This window comes from Macrobrachium nipponense, chromosome 35 (assembly GCF_015104395.2).
Source record: "Macrobrachium nipponense isolate FS-2020 chromosome 35, ASM1510439v2, whole genome shotgun sequence".
Lineage (NCBI taxonomy): Eukaryota > Metazoa > Arthropoda > Malacostraca > Decapoda > Palaemonidae > Macrobrachium > Macrobrachium nipponense.
The window spans coordinates 22,238,445-22,257,890 of record NC_061096.1 but is presented as its reverse complement, the minus strand read 5'-3'; the positions used below and the strand labels follow the sequence as shown (position 1 = coordinate 22,257,890).

The window sequence follows — 19,446 nt, the reverse complement described above, 5'->3', positions numbered from 1 at the left end:
TCTCCGTGGAGCAACGGATTATGTGAAAAGACCGTAGGCATGATCAGGGAAGTGTAAGGAAGATGATGGAGGAAGAGGAAGTAGATTGGTCCCTAGCTTTGAAATGGGTGTAGTAGTGCTAGGAACTGTTTAATGAATAATGGAGGTTTCTCTCCCAACCAATTAGTATTTGGAAAAAACCCTTCACTGCCTAACCTAATAGGAGAAGAAAGTTCTAGTCCTGCAAGCAGAGAAAAAGGGATGGAAGAGGGTATGGTAAGGGACACACTGAATGCAATGCACAAGGCCAGAGAAGCATTTATAAAAAATGAGTCCTGTAATAAAATAAGAATAGCGCTAAACAAAAAAACATCAGAGAACATAAATTTGAAGAAGCGTGTAGGAGATGAGGTATTCTATAAGAGGGAAAATGAAAATGAATGGAGAGGACCTGCTCAGGTAGTGGGAGTATCGGGGAAAACAATAATAGTCAAACATGGGGATTCTTTAAGAGAAGTAGCTAGGATACATGTGACAAGGATTCAACGACGATCACCAGATACAGAAGAGATATCGGCTAGAATAGATAAATCCCATGGGGTGAAAGGTAGGTCAGATGGCCCAAATGAAGGGAAAGTAGATTGGCTGGAAGGAGAGGAGATAATGGGTGAGAGAAGGAATGCAGACACAGAAGAGACTATAGAAAGAGAGGTGATAGAGGAAACAGTGGAAGATAACGGGCAAAGTGGGTCAATAGAAAGCGAGTTAATGGAAGAGATACCAAAATTCAAAAAGGGAAATAGAGTTAGGGCTATAAACAATGATACAGGACAAGTAGAAGAATGGACTATTTTAGGTCTTGCAGGAAAAAGATCAAGCCAAGCATGGGCTGATTCGTACAATATACGAGACTCACAGTCAGGTGACAAAGGGTGGGTTAACTTGAGGGATTATAGTCAGGTAGAAAAAAATTGAAGATGAAGAGGAGGTGTTGCTGGGATTTGAAAATAGAAGCATAATGGAAGCTAAAGAAAAAGAACTTCTAAGTTGGAGAGATAACCAGTATATGAGGAGGTAAATGATGTTGGACAAAAAGCTATATCTACAAGATGGATAGTAACTGAAAAAGATAAAAGGGGGGGAAAGGATATGTACAAGCAAGATTGGTAGCTAGAGGGTTTGAAGAAGAAATGGCTGCGTGGGAAAGGATGCTCCCACATGCAATGCTGAATTTTAAAATTCTGTCTAACCATAATAAAGGTGAAAAATTGGAATTGTTATACATTGGATGTCAAAACTGCATTTACAAGGTGACGAGATACAAGAGAAGTGTACTTGAAGCCACCAAGGGAAGATGGTTGGAGGGGATTATGGAAGTTGAGAAAACAGTCTATGGGCTCAAGGATGCCAGCAAAAGCATGGTATTGTAAAGTGGTGAAAGTAGTGAAGGAGCTTCAAGGTGAGAGAAGTAGACTAGAACCTAATATATTCTTTTGGAAAAAGAACAATAAATTGGAAGGCATTTTGTGTACACACGTAGATGATTTTTGCACTAAAGCAGGAGTTTCAGGGGGAATGTATTAGAAAAATATGTAGAGGGTAAAGAGTTGGAGGACGAAGGAAATTAAGAGGGGAATACTAGGTTAGGAAACAGTCGGAGGGGAGAAGAGATAAGTGTGATTATATATTGTATAATTGTTATGGGTATAGATAAGTGTGATTATATATTGTATAATTGTTATGGGTATTTTATGCATTGTTGAAATATGGTGGGTGTCCTATATATAGACAACATGTGGTAGATTCTAGAAGGTGTCTGTTGATGTATTTAAGTTGTGTTGTGACGTCATAGGCTGTGACGTCATAGACAAGATGGCGGCGGCGTCGGCAGGATGTAAACAATAACACGGGGAGTAGAAACGCACGTGTTGGTGGTGTGTGGTTGGTAGGGGAGAGCTCTCTGTCTGGTAGGAGTTGTTTTTTTGGGTCGTAAGTCTTGTGGTGCTGGTGTTTTTAAGGTGATTTCTGGAGTGTACTGGAGTTGGAGAAAGCGTACAGGTGGGTAGATTATTCATTTTTATAGAGTAAGAAGGAGGAGGTTTAGGCTAGGCCAAAATTCAAATCGCGTCCCTTAAAGAGGCGTTTAGGCGCGATTCTTCCCCTCCTCCAGTCAAGCGGTATAAGGAGCCTGAGAGTAGGGTTGCGCCGCGGCCGTTAGCGGCTCGTTCGTCGCCTCAATCTGTGCCTTTTTTCGGCTCCATCTACTAGTAGAGATTGTGGTTTTAGCGCTGTAGCTAGCAGTTCTAAGGGTGTTTCTTAGGCGCTTTTTTCGTCTGTTACGCCTGATGCGCCTGTTTCGCCTCGAATTTCGGCGGCTCCGAGCGAGGCGCAAGTAGTTTTTCCGCCTCCTGCTGAACATTTAGGCTCTTCCAAGCCTACGTTAACTGTTTTTGATTCGTCTCTGGCGCCTTTGCGCAAGCAGTTAGAGATGTTAACCAACTGGATGAATGAGTCCAAGGGTGGTTCGAAACCTTCAGATCAGGTTGTCAGTTCCGTCTACTTCTTCGGCGGTATCGGAGAATGAAGAAGAAGTAGAGGAGGAGGATTCACATCACCTCTCGTGTTATTCACGTCTCCTTAGATTTCTTCTGGTATCTTATCCAGATTATTTTGAACAAAGCGGCTCCGCGCTCCCCAACTTCGACTTTTTTGATGAGGAGGAAAACTTCAGACCCTCTCCTCCCAAAAACTTGTTCTATCTAAAGCGGTTAGACATTCGTTGAAAGAGACTGAGAAATGGATGTCTATGAAAGAGACTTAGGGAAGGCTCTTTTTGCTTACCCTCCCTCTAAGTTGCTTCGTAAGAGGTATAGGTTTTATGTAACTGGGGAAGCTCCTTCTCTGGGAGTTTCTGCCTCCTCCAGGGAGACTTCTCCAGTTTAATCGACTCTCTAGAAGATCTGCTTTCGCCGCAGCGAAAGTTTTCTTTACAGCGCCGGAGTTGGACCACGTTGTAAAGAATCAATTTAAACTTTTGGAAGTCTTTAGCTTCCTTGCATTGGACTATTGGCGCTTTAGCGGCCAAGATCGAAGACTGTCCTTCTCTTTTCAGGAGTTAGCGGAGGATTGGATTGGTGTTTCTGTCCTGTGCGGACAAATCCATTAGGGATGGATGTGATGAGTTAGCTTCGCTCATCGCCTTTGGTACCCTTAAGAAAATAGCAACTTTGGTGCTCCTTTGCTTCTAAAAGGGTTACTTCCCAACAGAAGTCTGCTCTCTTGTTTGCTCCTTTTGTGAAAGATAACCTCTTTCCAGACGATGTAGTGTTGTCAATTTCGTCTGCGCTAGATAAGAAATCTACTTCGGATTTACTGGCACAGTCTACTAAGAGACCTAAAGCTCCTGTGGAGACTGTTCCTTCGGTTTCTCCTCTGGCCAAGTGCCTTTTCGAGGGAGAAAACCCGAAGCGCTTCTTTCGGCCGAAGTCGAATTTGCGACCTCAGTCTAAGGCCTCGGCCAAGGTTAACAAACCTTCCAAATGAAAGCTCGGTTCTTCATGCACCAGTGGGAGCCAGGTCGGCTCTGTTTTGGGAGGAATGGGAAAACAGAGGAGCAGAAGCCTGGGTAGTGCAAGTACTCAAGTTCGGCTATCGTATCCTCTCGTTTCACCTCCCTCGCTCTCACCTGTGCCAAATTCCATTCCAGGCATACTCTCCGGGCTCAGACAAATTTCTGGCGCTAGCCGCAGAAGTGGAAGCGCTTGTTCTCAAAGAAGCGATAGAACAGATAGAAGGGGATTTCCTCCAGGCTTTTACAATCGCCTTTTTGTAGTTCCCAAGTCATCAGGGGGCTGGAGGCCGGTTTTGGATGTGAGCGCCCTGAACTTGCATGTCCAGAAAACAAAATTTCATATGGAGACCACTCGGTCGTTCTGGAGGTTCCATCAGAACAGGGGATTGGATGGTCTCTCTGGACATGCAAGACGCTTATTTTCACATTCCGATACATCGCGAATCTCGGAAGTACCTGAGGTTCATGTTCGAAGGCAAGGTGTTTCAGTTTCGGGCGATTTCTTTGCTTCGGACTAGCGACCGCTCCTCAAGTTTTCACCAGGGTTCTATCCCCGATAGGAAGCTGGCTTGCAAATATTAGGAGTAAGAATCTCCCTCGATCGGACGATGGCTTTCTCCGGTCGGGAATCAGAGAGTCGGTGCATGAAGGACCCTTGGAACAACTCTTGGATCTTGCCAGAAAGTTAGGAATTCTGGTCAACAAACAGAAGTCCCAGTTGGTTCCATCTCAGAGCATCCTTTATTTGGGGATGATTCTGAATGCTCAAGTTTTCTTTTGGGCTTTTCTGTCCCCGAAGAGGGTTCAAGGCTGTCTGGAGACAGTTCAGGAGTTCTTGGACAAAAAGGTAAGTTTCTGCCAATCAGTGGATGAGGCTCCCTGGGCAAATTGACGTCAGTGGAGAAATTTTGTGAACGTTGGGAAGACTGCACATGAGACCTCTGCAGTTTTTCCTGAGAGCCTCTTGGTGCAGGAAGACACAACAGACTCGATTACCTTTCCTGTCACAGATCAAATAAGAGAGGACCTAAGGTGGTGGCTCTCTCGAACAAGGTTGGAAGAAGGGTTAGATTTACGACCCATCCTCCCGAACCTACAGTTCTTTTCCGACGCATCGGACACAGGTGGGGAGCCCTACTGGGAAATCAACGGACTTCAGGAGCTTGGTCGGAGAAGGAGAAGAAGTTCCACCAATAAATGTAAAGGAACCCTGTTAGCAATTTTCTTGGGGCTCAGACAGTTTCGGAGCTTAGTAGAAGGTCGAGTAGTGGCAGTGCATTCCGACAACTCCACGGCTCTCTCGTACGTGCGGAAACAGGGGGGGACTCAGTCTTTCTCTCTGTACGAAGTAGCCAAGGATCTCCTCCTGTGGGTCAAAACGAAGCGAAGGTTCAGCTAGTCCCGAGATTTGTTCCGGGAAAGTATGAACGTCCTGGCGGACGAGTTTTAAGAAGTCGTCAACAGCAAGTGTTACCTCTGGAGTGGACTTTGGACAACAAGATTTGTCAGAAACTTTGGCGCCTTTGGGGACGACCGTCAATAGACCTGTTCGCGACATCAAGGAACAACCGTCTTCCTCTCTTTTGTTCTCCAGTCCCAGATCCTCTAGCTTGGTCGGTGGACGCAATGCTGTTGGATTGGTCGGGTCTGGAAGCTTATGCATTCCCTCCGTTCGGTCTAATAAGAGAGGTGCTGAACAAGTTCATGTCGCACAGCAATGTAACACTAACGTTAATCGCTCCCTTTTGGCCCAGGAAAGAGTGGTTCCCGGACCTTCTCCAGTTGTTAGTAGACTTCCCCCAGACTTCTTCCTCCAGAGAAGTGGCTTCTCAAACAACCTCACTTCAAGAGGTTCCACCAAAACTTGTCCGCTCTAGCTCTGACAGGGTTCAGACTGTCCGGAATCTTGTCAGAGCGAAAGGATTTTCAAGAAGAGCTGCAGAAGCTATCGCTCGTTGTAGGAGAGAGTCTTCTAACAAACTCTATCAAGGGAAGTGGAGAATCTTCAGAGAGTGGTGTAGAAGTGCTAAAGTCTCTACTTCTGCGACCTCTTTAACAGAAATAGCAGATTTTCTTCTATTTCTTAGGAACTCTAAGAAACTGGCTCCTTCGACGATCAGAGATATAGAGCCATGCTCCTCTCCGTTGGTTTTTCGACGGGGGGAATCGAGGTTTGGATATTTCCTCCAATTCAGATCTGTCGGACCTCATTAGGTCTTTCGAAACCACTAAGCTTCCGCAAGATACAGTGGATTGGACTTAGATGTGGTGCTTAAGTTCCTCATGGGGCCACCGTTTGAGCCTTTGAAGTCGGCTTCACTCAGGAACTTGACTAAGAAGGCACTCTTTCTTATTGCACTAGCTTCTGCTAAGCGTGTCAGCGAATTGCACGCTATAGCAAAAGAGTCGGTTTCTCTCAAGGCAATGCTGTATTTTCGGTATCTTTGACCTTCTAGCCAAAAATGAGAATCCTTCTAATCCTTGGCCGAGGAGTTTTGTGGTAAGGAACTTATCTGATTTGTTCGTTGGACATGAGGAGGAAGAAAGGCTCTTATGTCCAGTCAGGGTCTATTAAGCAGTATCTGTTTGCCACTAAGGGTATTAGAGGACAATCTTCTAAGCTCTGGACCTCGGTTTCAAAATCCCTCTGTCCTCTTTCTAAGAATGCTATATCGTTCTTTATTAGAAGAGCTTATCAGGGAAGCTCACTCGCAGTCCGAGAACGACAATCTTTTCCGTTCTGAGAGTTAAAAGCTCACGAGGTTAGAGCAGTGGCAACTTCTTTAGCATTCAGAAAGAATTTATCTTTAGCTTCGATTCTTCAGAGCACGTTCTGGAGATCGAATTCGGTTTTTGCGAGTCATTATCTCAAAGAGATCGAAACGGTTTTCGAGAATTGTAAAACGTTAGGTCCGGTGGCGGTTTCTGGCATGGTGTTGGGAGAAACGGCACAGGGGTCGTCACCTCTATGCTAACGTTTTCACCTTGAATAGGTTGTCGAGTTCAAGGGAAGCTGGGGTACTGAGTACCTGGGATACTCACCAGTCTGTTAGGTCAGATTTTACAATGGTTGGGTTATATATGTTTTTAAATCTGTGTTGTGACAAATGTTTTGTATGATTGAATTTCTGGTCTTAGCCCAGGCAAGGGCAATCTTTGTTGTTACTATCCTCCGTCAGTCCCCCCCCCCCCCCCCCCCCCAGCCGCCCCTTGACTCGCTTGAACTACGGAAGGATTCCACTCCTGTAGAGGCTAACTTTGGTCAAATTCCAATTCCTCTACAATAGTAAGAAGAGCACCGACCAGAGGCAGTAACAGTCTGCTGTAGCTCTCTTACAAGGTAAGGTACAACGACAACCCTTGAGTGTTTACTGGTATTGCAATAAATGTAACCATTTAAAAATACTAGTGGTCCACTGAATCCCACCTTCCCATAAATTGTGTAATCAGCTCTATAATTGTTCGGTAAGACACTACAATAAAAATGAAATTTTCATTATTAAAATGAAGTTTTATTGTATACTTACCGAACAATTATGATTATACCCACCCTCCTCCCCTTAGGTGGACGGACGGGCAGAAAGATGGATTGGATTCACTTGGGCAGTTGTACCTGGTTCTCCCGCGAGTGGAGGGAGATGACGTCATCACCACCAGTGTTGGCGACGCCAACGACGCTAAATTTGAATTTAGTATCCTGCCGCTCGTGGAAATCACGGCTCTATAATTGTTCGGTAAGTATACAATAAAACTTCATTTTAATAATGAAAATTTCATTTTTCTAATGAAGGATAATCTTTTCTTGTGAAACTTCATAAGTTGATGTTTCAAAGCTTGTCTGATGCTGTACTACAAATTGTAGTAAAGTAAGGGATTTGTTTGTATGAATCAGAATTTCTTATGTGCATTAGTAATAACTCTCCTTGTAAATGCATTAACACAAAGATCTGAAAACTTTTAGTGGAAAACCACTTAGATATTCCCTCACATCCCAGGTATTTATTCATAAGTTATAAACAAGGAAAATTAAAGTAAATTCATTATTCAGTTGGTGCTTACTCAAACAAAAATAAATGACTTGCATACTGTATGCAGTTATTTACTGTTGGTTACAGCTGTAGTGAACTGGGAATTACTGTATTTGATTATCACTGTTCCCTAATTTATTTCATCATCAGTTTCTTTGTAAACAAATGAGCACATAAAATTTTGTATGTGAAAAGGATTATTTGATCACAAGTGATATTTCTCTCCATTGTATGTAATGGCTCTTTGAATCTTTACAGCATTTTTGCGAGTATATTTGACCCCAGGTTTAGACTGTGGAGAATGCGTGCCTGCAAGATGGCTTGAGAATGTTTTTGGGAAAAAAGCTCGTTTACCTCCACCATTCCACTATCCCTTCTCCTAGAACAACAGAGAGTTTTGTTGGCAAGTTTCCTCCATTGTGAAGAAGGATGATAATGTAAGTTCATAATTGTTTAGATGTATTTAGTAAAGATACCAGAAATTATAAGAAGTGCTGCTATTTCAGATGTTCTTTACAGAGATGTGTATATAATTTTTGCTTATTGAATACTTATTGTTTATTTCATAAATTTTATGGTTATTTTCTCTGTATAATGTGACAGATCTAAGATTGCATAAGTAAGGAGAGAATTGAATTAATATATATATATATATATATATATATATATATATATATATATATATATATATATATATATATATATATATATATATATATATATATATATATATATATATATATAATATATATATATATATATATGTATATATATATATATATATATATATATATATATATATATATATATATATATATATATATATATATATATATATATATATATATATATAATATATATATATATATATATATATATATATATATATATATATATATATATATATATATATATATATACATATATATATATATATGTATCATTGCCTATGAGTAATTATGCTGTAAACTGTCCAACATCTTTTAAATTCTAATTTTGTAAAGCCAGACATCCTCATTTCACTATGCAATATATAATCCCAGTATTTGTATCTATTTTATACTGTGCATATGAACAATTTGAAGCCACTCCTTTGTACTCTGCATGCAGATTTTTACGACCTGAAATGCTCATAAGAGACAAGAACTATTATTCCAGTCAATGAACTACTATATTGGAAGTACATAGTTGATGAGTTTGCTGCAACCTCATTATGGAAAGTAACATCCATGATTAATAATTTCTATTGACCTTAGAATAATAACTGAGAGTTTCACCAACTGTTTGTGTGCATGGGTTAAGGAGGACCTTGATACTATTCCTTATCTTGTCCTTGGAGTGTTAAACCAACTTTTTGAGGGTACTTAAATTTATTAAAGCTATTCTTAAAATATAAAAGTTAAGAAATTGTAAAAATGGAGATACAGTACATGAAGAAAGTTAATTAAGACAACAAGCCCCTAGGTACAGATAGATTTCACCCAAGTGGCAATAAAGAAGCAATGGGTAATTTGCTCCTCTCTTCTGTGACCCTTACAGATCATCTTTAGGGCAAATAAAAGTTATGAAGATTGCATCAGAACTCTAAAAAGTATTCTAAGGGTGGACAAGGAAACTACTGGCCTATTGACCTGATCTTCATTAGCTACATGAATGACCTGGACTTAGGTTGATTAGCAAACAAACCAAGTTTGCTGGTGATACAAAAAAGGGCTTCAGTGCTAGTTAATGTTACAGATATAGAACAGGTTTAAGATTAACCTTGAGAAAGTAGGTGAGTGAACTGTCAAATGACTGATGTCATTCTCCTTAGACAAATGCAAAGTCATGCAAATATGTTATAAAAAAAGATGACCATATAAAATGTGCTTGGGTACAAAAGAGATAGGACTTTTCTTTTCTTAGAGAGAACATACAGTGAGTTCATTATTACCACCAAGATAGATGACTTGCAGTCTTTAAGACAATGTATAGAAGTTGAAGATAAACCCAAGAAAATATTAGGGTACATTAAATGTCAAATTACTAATAGGAAAAAAAGACAATACGTACTTGATATTAGTGGGACATACAAAGACCCCAATTTAAATATGCTAGGAAAATTAGAAACAGTGCAGGCAGTAACTAAATGAATACTATTAGTCAGACACATTAGATATTCAAGGAGGCCAGAAAGCCTCAATTTTTAGTCTAGAAATGCACAGATGGAGGAGTCACTTGTAGGAAATATTTTTGATACTTCAGGATGCAACACAGATTACAGGAATCATTGGACTGTGAAATAATATAATAGATAAAAGGAGTGACACACTAGTGTGATTTATTTTTATTTAATTATTTGTTCAAAGGTGTCTTCTTGGATGGAGTGATAAGTCCATGAGGCACCAGTATCTTTGTAATTTCAATGTAATTCAACATAAGTTTCAATAGAATATTGGTTTTGGTGTTCCTGTCACATGCAGAGTTGCAAACCTGGCTACTGAGGACTTGGTGGAGTGTAGTGTCTCCAACAACTTATGAAATAATTTGTTGTAATGGTCATGCAGTTTTCTTACTAAATAGAATTTTAAATTCAACATCAAACTAAACTTACTATAATGTTGGCAGTCTTAGGCTTTGCCATCCCATTAGTGTACATGTTTCTGTGCTTCAGTAGCCATAGAAAACATAAAGCCATTACTTGTTATTAGCTATTTTCATTTGAAAAGTAATTCCAGATGCTTTAGTCCACAATGTAGTAGTAAAAGAAAATGTCCATTAGCCAGTGCCTAGAGCATCTCCAGGCAATTCATTAGTCCTTGGGGCAGACAGGGTGCATCAGTTCACAGTAATGGTCATCAAATTAGCCATAAACCCTAAGTCATTAGCACTACCCTTGCTTCATTTGCTGCTGAGGTCTACCAGGACTTGGGCTTCCAAGGTGTTTAGACAATTGACTAAGTGGCCTTGAACCCAGCTTAGCTTTACTATCACTTTTAAATGCTTTTGTCAACATGTCAAGACCTGAACATTCACATTAATTGGGAGAAGTCAAGCATCAAACTATCTACAAGTGCTACATTTGGGTATGCTTATCACCACTGGATGTTCCTGCTTGTTTCATGGAAGACAGAATTCAGATTTTTTTCATTAGCTTGGAAATTCCAACTTAGTCCATTGTTTTCCTCCAAGCTGTGATTAGTACATATGCTATCCTTTCTAGAAAAGAAGACTTACCAGCATAATTACATATCTCTTGAAGGCATATATTACAAGCATAATCACATATCTCCGTAAGACATACTCTACATGAAGATGCAGAGGAAACTTATGTGGTCTGACTATCTTCTACCCAACAGACAAAAGACTGGTGAATTAGGACATGGATATTAACATATGCTTGTTATGATTAATGGCCTCATTCTAAAAATGTTATATAAGATAAAGTATTTGTGAAACACACCCATGCAGTATGGATTCAAACTTGATATATTTTTTAAGAATTTCATGTTTATTTTTTCATTTCAGTGTTTATATGCAGACTCTTTTCCATACTTATTGATGACAAAAGAGTCTATTAATGATCTTCAAAGTAGGGTCAGTTGTCAGACACCGCCAGAAAATTTTAGACCTAATATTCTTGTTGAAGGTATTAGTAAAGCCTATGATGAAGATGAGTGGGCCTACATCAAAATTGGGAGTTCCATCTTTAGAAATGTCAGGCCATGCACCAGGTAGGTTTTATTTGTGCATTACCTTGAAAACTTGTTAGAATTTCTTTTCCAAGGGATATTGATAGATTTTTATGGATAGTATGTAGTACACAGAACCTGGCACATACATATACAGTGCATCATTTCCCTTGCTTTGTAAACAAACCCCCTTATGATTCAAAAAGAGCAGCAAGAGGAGCAAGTAGACTACTCTTTATTTCTAACTATGTTTATGAAATATTTCCAATAAGTGTTAAATGCTAATATACTAGATTACAAAGAATTTATCAGTAACTTGAATATTTTAAGATAAGTCAACACTGTAATACTTTAAATCTGGAATTATTTATCCAGTTTTGCTTACTGGTGGTGTATTCTGCTGGTTCATCATTAGCTTGCACTATGGGTGAAGTTTTTGTGTTAGTGCATGACGGTCGTTTCGATACTATAAACTTATATAATTTTTTATACAAATCCTTTGCATCACATATGACACTGAAACTTCATCCTTTATCCAACCCCAGTTTCACTCACAACAGACAGTGAACAAAGTAAAATAATTCATTGCAGCTCTTGCTGTGGGACAGGCAGAATTTGCAAAGACCCAGTGACTGAAATGATTAGCTAGTTGCAAGATATATGTTCTAATAAAACCACATTATAACTTTTGATCTGTGAAATAATTCTCCTGATTTGCTCATAACTCCTCCCAGTTACTTGGGATGTTTAGTACCTTTGACTAATTTTCTATTCCTACCGACTTTTTTTTTTTTTTTTTTTTTATACATGGTAGTAGCCAGTTACTGTAATTTTGCCTTAAAATATTAATATAGCTACTCAGGGAAATATTCACATAGCTACTCAAGGTATTACCCATCATCAGCTGATCCCATCTGGTGAGTTTTGAGAGCAATACCTCGTAAACCCAAGATGAACATTAATACAGTATTCATTTGCAAGGAAGTGGATGGAGAAATAATGTTTTGTTAATAGACAAACAATATGGGTAAAGGTTTAATTATCCTATGCCATGCTGGTTTTTGTAGTGATAGCATAGTTTAGGCCATGAACTTTTCATGCAATCTCCAATTAGAGGTGAACCAATTGTAGGAATTGTATATATATCTTTTAAATAGGACAGGCTCTGTATGTTACAGTGTTATACTATGGTTTTGGTATTGGCATAGAACTATTCCTATAGCCACATTTTGCAGCTTACCACATCCTATGTACACTTAATGAAACTAAGAGGGGTTGCTGTATATCCACTTTTTCACCAGTCTTGACATATGAAACCAGGTCTTGATATTTTAATGCCCAACTGAGGCACTCTGTCTGTCATGCATTGATGCCTTCTCTTTTCTCTTTGCCCCTGCCTGTAGTTCTTCTACCTTTGCTGCTTTTCTGACTTCTAATCTTCCACACCCTTTGTATTTGTCATCTGTGTGAATATTACTGTATGTTTATTGTTATTGTTTGTGAGATTCTTTCATTTTTATATTTTTTGTTTTTTCTTGTTTTGTTTAGTTGGAAGTACTTTTCTTTATGCTTGACATGAGTGGGTGCTCTGGGCATCATTACAATGTGTTAATTACATTTAATAGTATATTGCAATACACTCCCTGAACACCTGAATTAGCCCTGGTTACTGACCAGCCCGAACTATATCCCCACAGTTACCCACTAAGTGGGTAATTTTAACTGTCAGCGTTACCAACGCTCCAGGTAAAATCTAGTCAAATGAGTTACCTGTGTTACCGTTGGCAACGCTGCTGCAAATACCGGCCACCAGAGGCTTGTCCCCTCAATTGTTTTTCGTTCGCGTGGTGAGCCGGATGTGGTCCTGCTCCCAGCGAACGTTTGGTCATGTAGCCTGACCCTCACAGTGTTTGCCGAGGCCCTGATTGAGTTTTGATATCCTTCCCTTTCGTTTACAACATCTCTTCCGATTTTCCCCGATTTGGATCGTATTTCGATTGTTTGGAACTTCTCTGTTATCGTCAGGAGATGGTCGAGCCTCATCAACAAATCCTTACTTCAATCTCTGCTTCATCAGCCTTGCCTCCAACAGCTGCTGGTTGAGGTGTTGGCATGCTTCGTTCCTATGCTAGTGCAACAAAGGATGAGTATCCTCAAATGACAGACATTCCTTTTGTTCTAGCTATAGGGAAGTGTAATGTATGTCATACAGAGGTGTATAGAATGTAAGAATTAGTTCATTAGATCACTTAGGACTACCAAGAGTATATAGAAGATAGCGGCAAAATCGAGAGAGTTAAGCTAAGAAGAGCTACAGTGGGAACGGTTCTGATTGGAGGATAGAAAATGCCTAAATTGTTTGCTATTTCATGATAAAGCTAATTGAAATAAAGATAGCAGCAGTAGTGTAGGTGATACTAATCGTTCTCTTTCAGCTCCCCTGCCTGTTCCAGAATCAGCCCTAACGGGTGCTGGCAGTTATGGAGAACCGCAAGCACAGAGTGTAGGATCTGCCAGCCCCCCCGGCGCGGAGCAGGCAGTGTTAAGCAGCAGATTCCCCCTTGAGGTGTACTCGTACGTTCTAAGGTTAATGTAAAGTTAGGCCAGGGACAGATAAGAGCGGTAATAGGTTAAGTAGTTTGGGAAGAGAATAGCAGGTTAGGTTCCCTAGGGTTCAGACTCCCTTGTAGTGTCTAGTGTGAAGGTTCGTCTTTAGAACCATCCTTGGTTTTATTTCCTGCTTCGAGTTCTTTGCAACAGAAGCTTCTAGTCCATGGTTGATCGTTTGGATGTGGTTTCTGGTTTGTCTGGTTCTGAAGTTTTGGATAACACTCCTTCGTCTTCGAAGGTTCCTCTTTCTGTCTAGGTAAATTTGGATCGTCTTGCGGTAGTGGTAATCCAGGTGATCAGGTTGTCTGTTTCACTATTCGTATACGGTACAGTAATTATTAATATCAGTTAAATCTCAAGAAAATGCATATTGACTTACGATAATTCAGTACAAGAGAAACTGCATAAAATTAACACAGTAGTCCAGCCTAAAGTATCCTCTATGTATACTACATATCTGTATAGTAATTACAAGTATTGGCCAATCCTGGAGATTCATGCATTCTGACTTATGATGATTCTCTACCGGAGTAATTGAACACGAAACGAGAATCGAATCGTATAATATTCGGTACAAGAATGTAATTGAACGAGAACGAGAATCAGATTCGGTTGGACTTCATCATTGTTGGACTGTGTAGGCTTGCCAGCTGCATAACCCAATATTGAATGTATCCTCATATTATTGTAGTGGTCATATTTTAGTTGGGATTCAGTCATTCAGTAATACTAATACTCGTATAGCAGTCATATTTTGGTTTGGGATTCAATCGTTCAGCTGATGGCTTATGCAAGTTACCTCGCCATATTTAACTCATTCTTGGCCGAGGAAAATTGAGGAAGTATAGTTATTTCCATAGCGCTTCTTGGCCCTGATTGGCTGGCTTGGTCTGACGTAACTAAACTCCTCCCCACCTATTCCTTGCTTTCGCCTTGCAGTGGTCAAGCTGTAAGACGGTCTTTTAACTATGACATTTTAACATAGCTGATAACGGTATCTTGTATCATATAAATCAGAAACCATAAGAATTTTTACATTTCATTACTTTCCAAGAACGTTCCTTCTGGTAACGGAATTCGGTAGTATGACGTTTTCATCAGTTTAGCAGACGAATATCTGTCAGTAATTACATGATGCCTCATGTCAATTACAGTTATGAATATAATTACCAGTTGCATCATCAAATTATGTCTAAATTTTGATATATCAAATTACATCTAAAATTTGATATTAGATAGTTTAAAGAATTACACTTAAAATTACTTTGAAAATGTTTAATTGATTACAATTCAGTGGTATTACAATTACAAGCTTGTCATTAACGCATAGCCCTACTTGGTGGGGTGGGGGGAGATGTGTCCTAGACAGGCCGAGATGCCGACTAGTCAATTCCTTCACTCCAGATGCAGTCATCTCTTTGGGTCTCAGCAAATGTTCTTGTTCATAGTTACCATAAATCAATATCTGGATACTTTACTTATATTGGAACGAGGTCATAGTGTTCATCCCATGATGTAATTTTAAGTAAAAATTTGACCAATACATCTCATTGGAACTAGTCTTTTCCCCTCTGTTAAGAGTTTGTGTAATTTTCAGTGATTCCGTTCGTTTCACTCGTTCTCATCGGTATTACAAGCTTTTAAGTAATTTATCTTTTGTCAGTGTGAAAACAACAGTAATGAGCTCTTTCATGCTAGCAGTTTTCGGTTTACCATGGCTGTGTTATGAATTCACATAAAGCTTGGAGAGTTTTATTCATGTTGCCGATGCATGTAATATTACCTTACCAGCTTCAGCTACATTTATAACATAAATACAGTAAGTGTTTACTGTTGTACGCTGTTTGAATTCAATAACGGATGTTGCTAGAATTCAATCGTATTAGCAAACAATGTAATGTCTCATTCAGTTGTTCATGGCGGTACACAGTTATATAAGTATATATCGTTAAGATAATACTTATTAACTTAGAAGATGGTGTAAGTTATGGATGTGGAGAAGTTAGATTGTTGTAATTTGGTCTTTCTCTCTCTCTCTCTCTCTCGCTTCTCTTCTCTCCTGTGCCTTCCTTTGACTTCCTCCTTTCATAATCTCTTTCTTCATCTTACTTTCCACCATCTAACACTTGATTCATAGTGCAACAGAGAGGTTTTACCTCCTGTTACACCTTTTACTGTCATTTCCTTTTCAGCACTGAATGACCTCATAGTCCCAATACTTGGCCTTTGGCCAAAAATTCGGTGTTAAAACCATCTCGCTGCCTGACTGCACACGGCTGCCTGCGCCAGCTGTGCGCGAGATATAGAAAGACTTATTTTCAAAATGTAGCAGTGCTGATTTTAATTACTAACCCCATCGTAAAATCGATTTATCATAAGACGAATTACAGTAGTTTGAATATGGACTGTATTCACGATCACGTCTTGAGGAATTTTCGTGAGTTTGTAATAGGGTTTGCCAGGTTATCATGGGGAACAGAGTCTGTCTAGTGTCTTTCTCTCCCAATTTCTTCTAAAACTTATAATGTCTTTACACAGTCTTCTTTATCTGGTCATTCTTTGGAGATCGCTTCGGGGTCTTCTCTGTATCATCCTGTTTCTTTGCCATTAACACACCAGAGCAATCAGTTTTTCACTGTTTCATCCTGAAATTTGGGGATTTTGACGACTCTCTCTCTCTCTCTCTCTCTCTCTCTCTCTCTCTCTCTCTCTCTCTCTCTCCTCTCTCTCTCTCTCTCTCTCTCTCTCTCTCTCTCCGGGGTTGAGGGAAGTAATTTTGGCGGGGCTGTATTCTTAGCACCTTCCACGGATCCTTAGTTCTCAGGCTGCTGGTCTTGATGCTCAAAGGCAGTTTCAGAGTTTCCACACTCCGTATTTTTATCCTCTTGTACTGGGTTTGAGACGTAATTGTCCTCCGTAGTTCTTGCAGGGTCTACGCAAGTCGGCAATTCGTCTTCACCATCGTTGACTGTGTCAGTATGGTTTGTGTCCTAAGCCTCTGTTTTCATAGAGTAGCTGGTAATCTTCCTTCTTCAGTTCCCATTTTATGTTTTCAGGGTTGGAGACATATCGTGCCTACCGCGGTTATTGCGGGGGCTTTGGCAGTTGGCAGTTCGTCTGCACCATCATTAGTAACGTGTCCTTGTCCTCCTTTTCGCTAGGGTAGCTGGTAATTTCCTTCCTCAGTTCCCATTGGTTCCACAGTTTGTAGCCTGTCTTTAGAGGCACCCTTGGTGCGTGCGGCACAAGTTGGTTTTCTCCACCCGCACAGCATTGGCATTAGGTGCTCCGGTGGTTACTCCGAGTGTGGCTTCCTTGTTTCTCTCCTGCTTCTTTCTCAGCCTTTTCCTATGAATAATTCCATTAATCCTTCAAGGTGTTCAATGTGGGTTCGGCTTTGTTTCCGGGGTTTGAGGGAGTACTTCCTCCCCTCACTTGATCAATGTAGCTTCAGCTCCAGACTTCCATCCTAGTTACTATTGGTGTAACCGGTGTTAGTTGGATCACATTTTGCAACCTCCTCGCTTTTGGCTCTTGTGAGGGGGTGGACAGCGGTTGAACAAGTGTTACGTCATCGTGCCTTGGGGAGGGGGTGTGCGGGATTGCACAGTCGAGTACAGCTTGTTCAGGAGTTTATCATCGTCTTATGTGGATGTTGTGAGAGTTGAGGGGTGTTTCTCAGAACCTGGGCTGTTTTACAATCTCTTCACTTAGGTTTCGATGGGGTTCGCATACCAGACTAATATTTCGGCTGGCTGTACTTTGTTCTTGTCAAGGAGAGGAGGCCTACTTCTTGTTAAATCATCTGCCTCAGCACTTTCCAGACATCCATAAGAGGGCTCTGTTGAGAGTGCCTCTTGCGCTCAGCAACGGTCTTTTAGAAACAAGATGTCTCCTCGATGGTCAATTTCGTGTCGTTGTCATCATCGTCATACTGTGTCCAGTTTGATGTCACGTACTGAGGAACTTTTACTTTGTCCGAGAATCTTATTTGGTTTCCCCTAGGTGCCCATCTCGTTCCCTTTTCCAAAGTGCAGTTAGTTTCTTCTTGCGACTGGTTCTTCATCGCTTTCGGAGCTTTCTATTTGCGGTTCGTGTCCAAGGGAACAAAGTATCGTGGATGGATACCCTTCGGCTTTCGGGAGGAATTTTTTGGTGTCTGCGATCATGTAGGCGGTTATTTGAGAGTCAGTGTGGATTTTTCACAATGCTTTGCCTTAGGGATTTTGTTTTCTTCAGAGAAAGGTTACTCGCTGTGTCCTGTTGTTGCAGTAACTTAGTTTTATAGCTAGCTTGTTATTGTTAGGATGTTAGAAATTTAGGTAGTCAGTGATAGTCTAAATGAACTCGAGTGTTTCTGTTGATCAAGCTTAGTCTGAGTGTATTGTTCCTTTAGGCCCTTGAGGTTAGGCAGATCCTAATGGTCATGCTGGAATAACTACAACTTTATCATCATAAGTTATCTACGTCAGGGAGCAGTAGCGAGGTCCTGCAAACTCAACTTCTCCATAATGAGAGGCTAGATAGCCACATGGGAGGTTCCTCCATACATGAGAGGCTAGATAGCCACGTGGGAGGTTCACCATTTCCCCTCCATACATGAGAGGCTAGATAGCCACATGGGAGGTTCATCGTTTCCCCTCCATTCATGAGAGGTATAAAATACCACATGGGAGGTTCTTCAGACTCAGGCGGTACCTTGGACTCGACACTGACGGTAAGGTACTTCCACTGCAAGCATCTTCACCCACTGAGTTGGACAACCAGGTGAGGAGAACTGTTTTTACCTCCATGAATAAGAAATATAGATTATCACGTGGAAGGTACCTCGAACTCAGAAGGTACCTTAGACTTAACACTGACGTTGAAGTACTTCTTTGCAAACATCCTCACCTACTGAGTTAGATAATCAGGTGAGGATACATACATTTATACATGGTAGGTTGATTATGAGTTACCTGCGTATGCTCCGTGGACAGGTTGGGCTGAATTAGATTGATCCCACCTCCATTAAATTTTGTTAATTGGGCTAATTCAGGTATTCAGGGAGTGTATTGCAATATGAAGTTTTCATAATAAAATTAATATTGTAATAGACTCCCTGAACACCTGAATGATTCCCACCCTCCTCCCCACTTCAATTTGATAGTGAATGATTCAATTGAGGGGACAAGCCTCTGGTGGCCGGTATTTGCAGCAGGGTTGCCAACGGTAACACAGGTAACTCATTTGACTAGATTTTACCTGCAGCATTGGTAATGCTGACAGTTAAAATTACCCATTTAGTGGGTAAATGTGTGGGGATATAGTTCGGGCTGGTCAGTGACCAGGGCTATTTCGGGTGTTCAGGGAGTGTATTACGATATTAGTTTTATTAGGAAAACTTCATGTTTATTAATGATATTATGGTCTTTTGGTGTACTATTTTGCATTAGGCCAGTGTTTGTTTCCTGTTCCTGCTGGAGGTAAAATGTGTAAAGTACTAGTACAGGAGTCCATGAACTCTGTTCCTTGTCTAAAATGTTGAAGTAATTTCTGTAAATTCTACAAGTATGTATGTCTTGTTCTGAGTATTAAGATTTTTGGA

The 19,446-nt window shown here is 40.3% G+C and overlaps 1 protein-coding gene across 2 annotated transcripts in view; it reads left to right on the top strand.

Annotated features, from left to right (window-relative positions):
* The window catches only part of LOC135208473 (mitochondrial amidoxime reducing component 2-like), a 112,781-nt gene that overhangs the window by 70,551 nt on the left and 22,784 nt on the right, over positions 1–19,446 (top strand). For both annotated transcript variants that reach the window (XM_064240699.1, XM_064240700.1), the window contains exon 6: positions 11,086–11,291. In XM_064240699.1, coding sequence (XP_064096769.1) covers positions 11,086–11,291 — 206 coding nt within the window. The remainder of the gene's footprint in view (positions 1–11,085; positions 11,292–19,446) is intronic.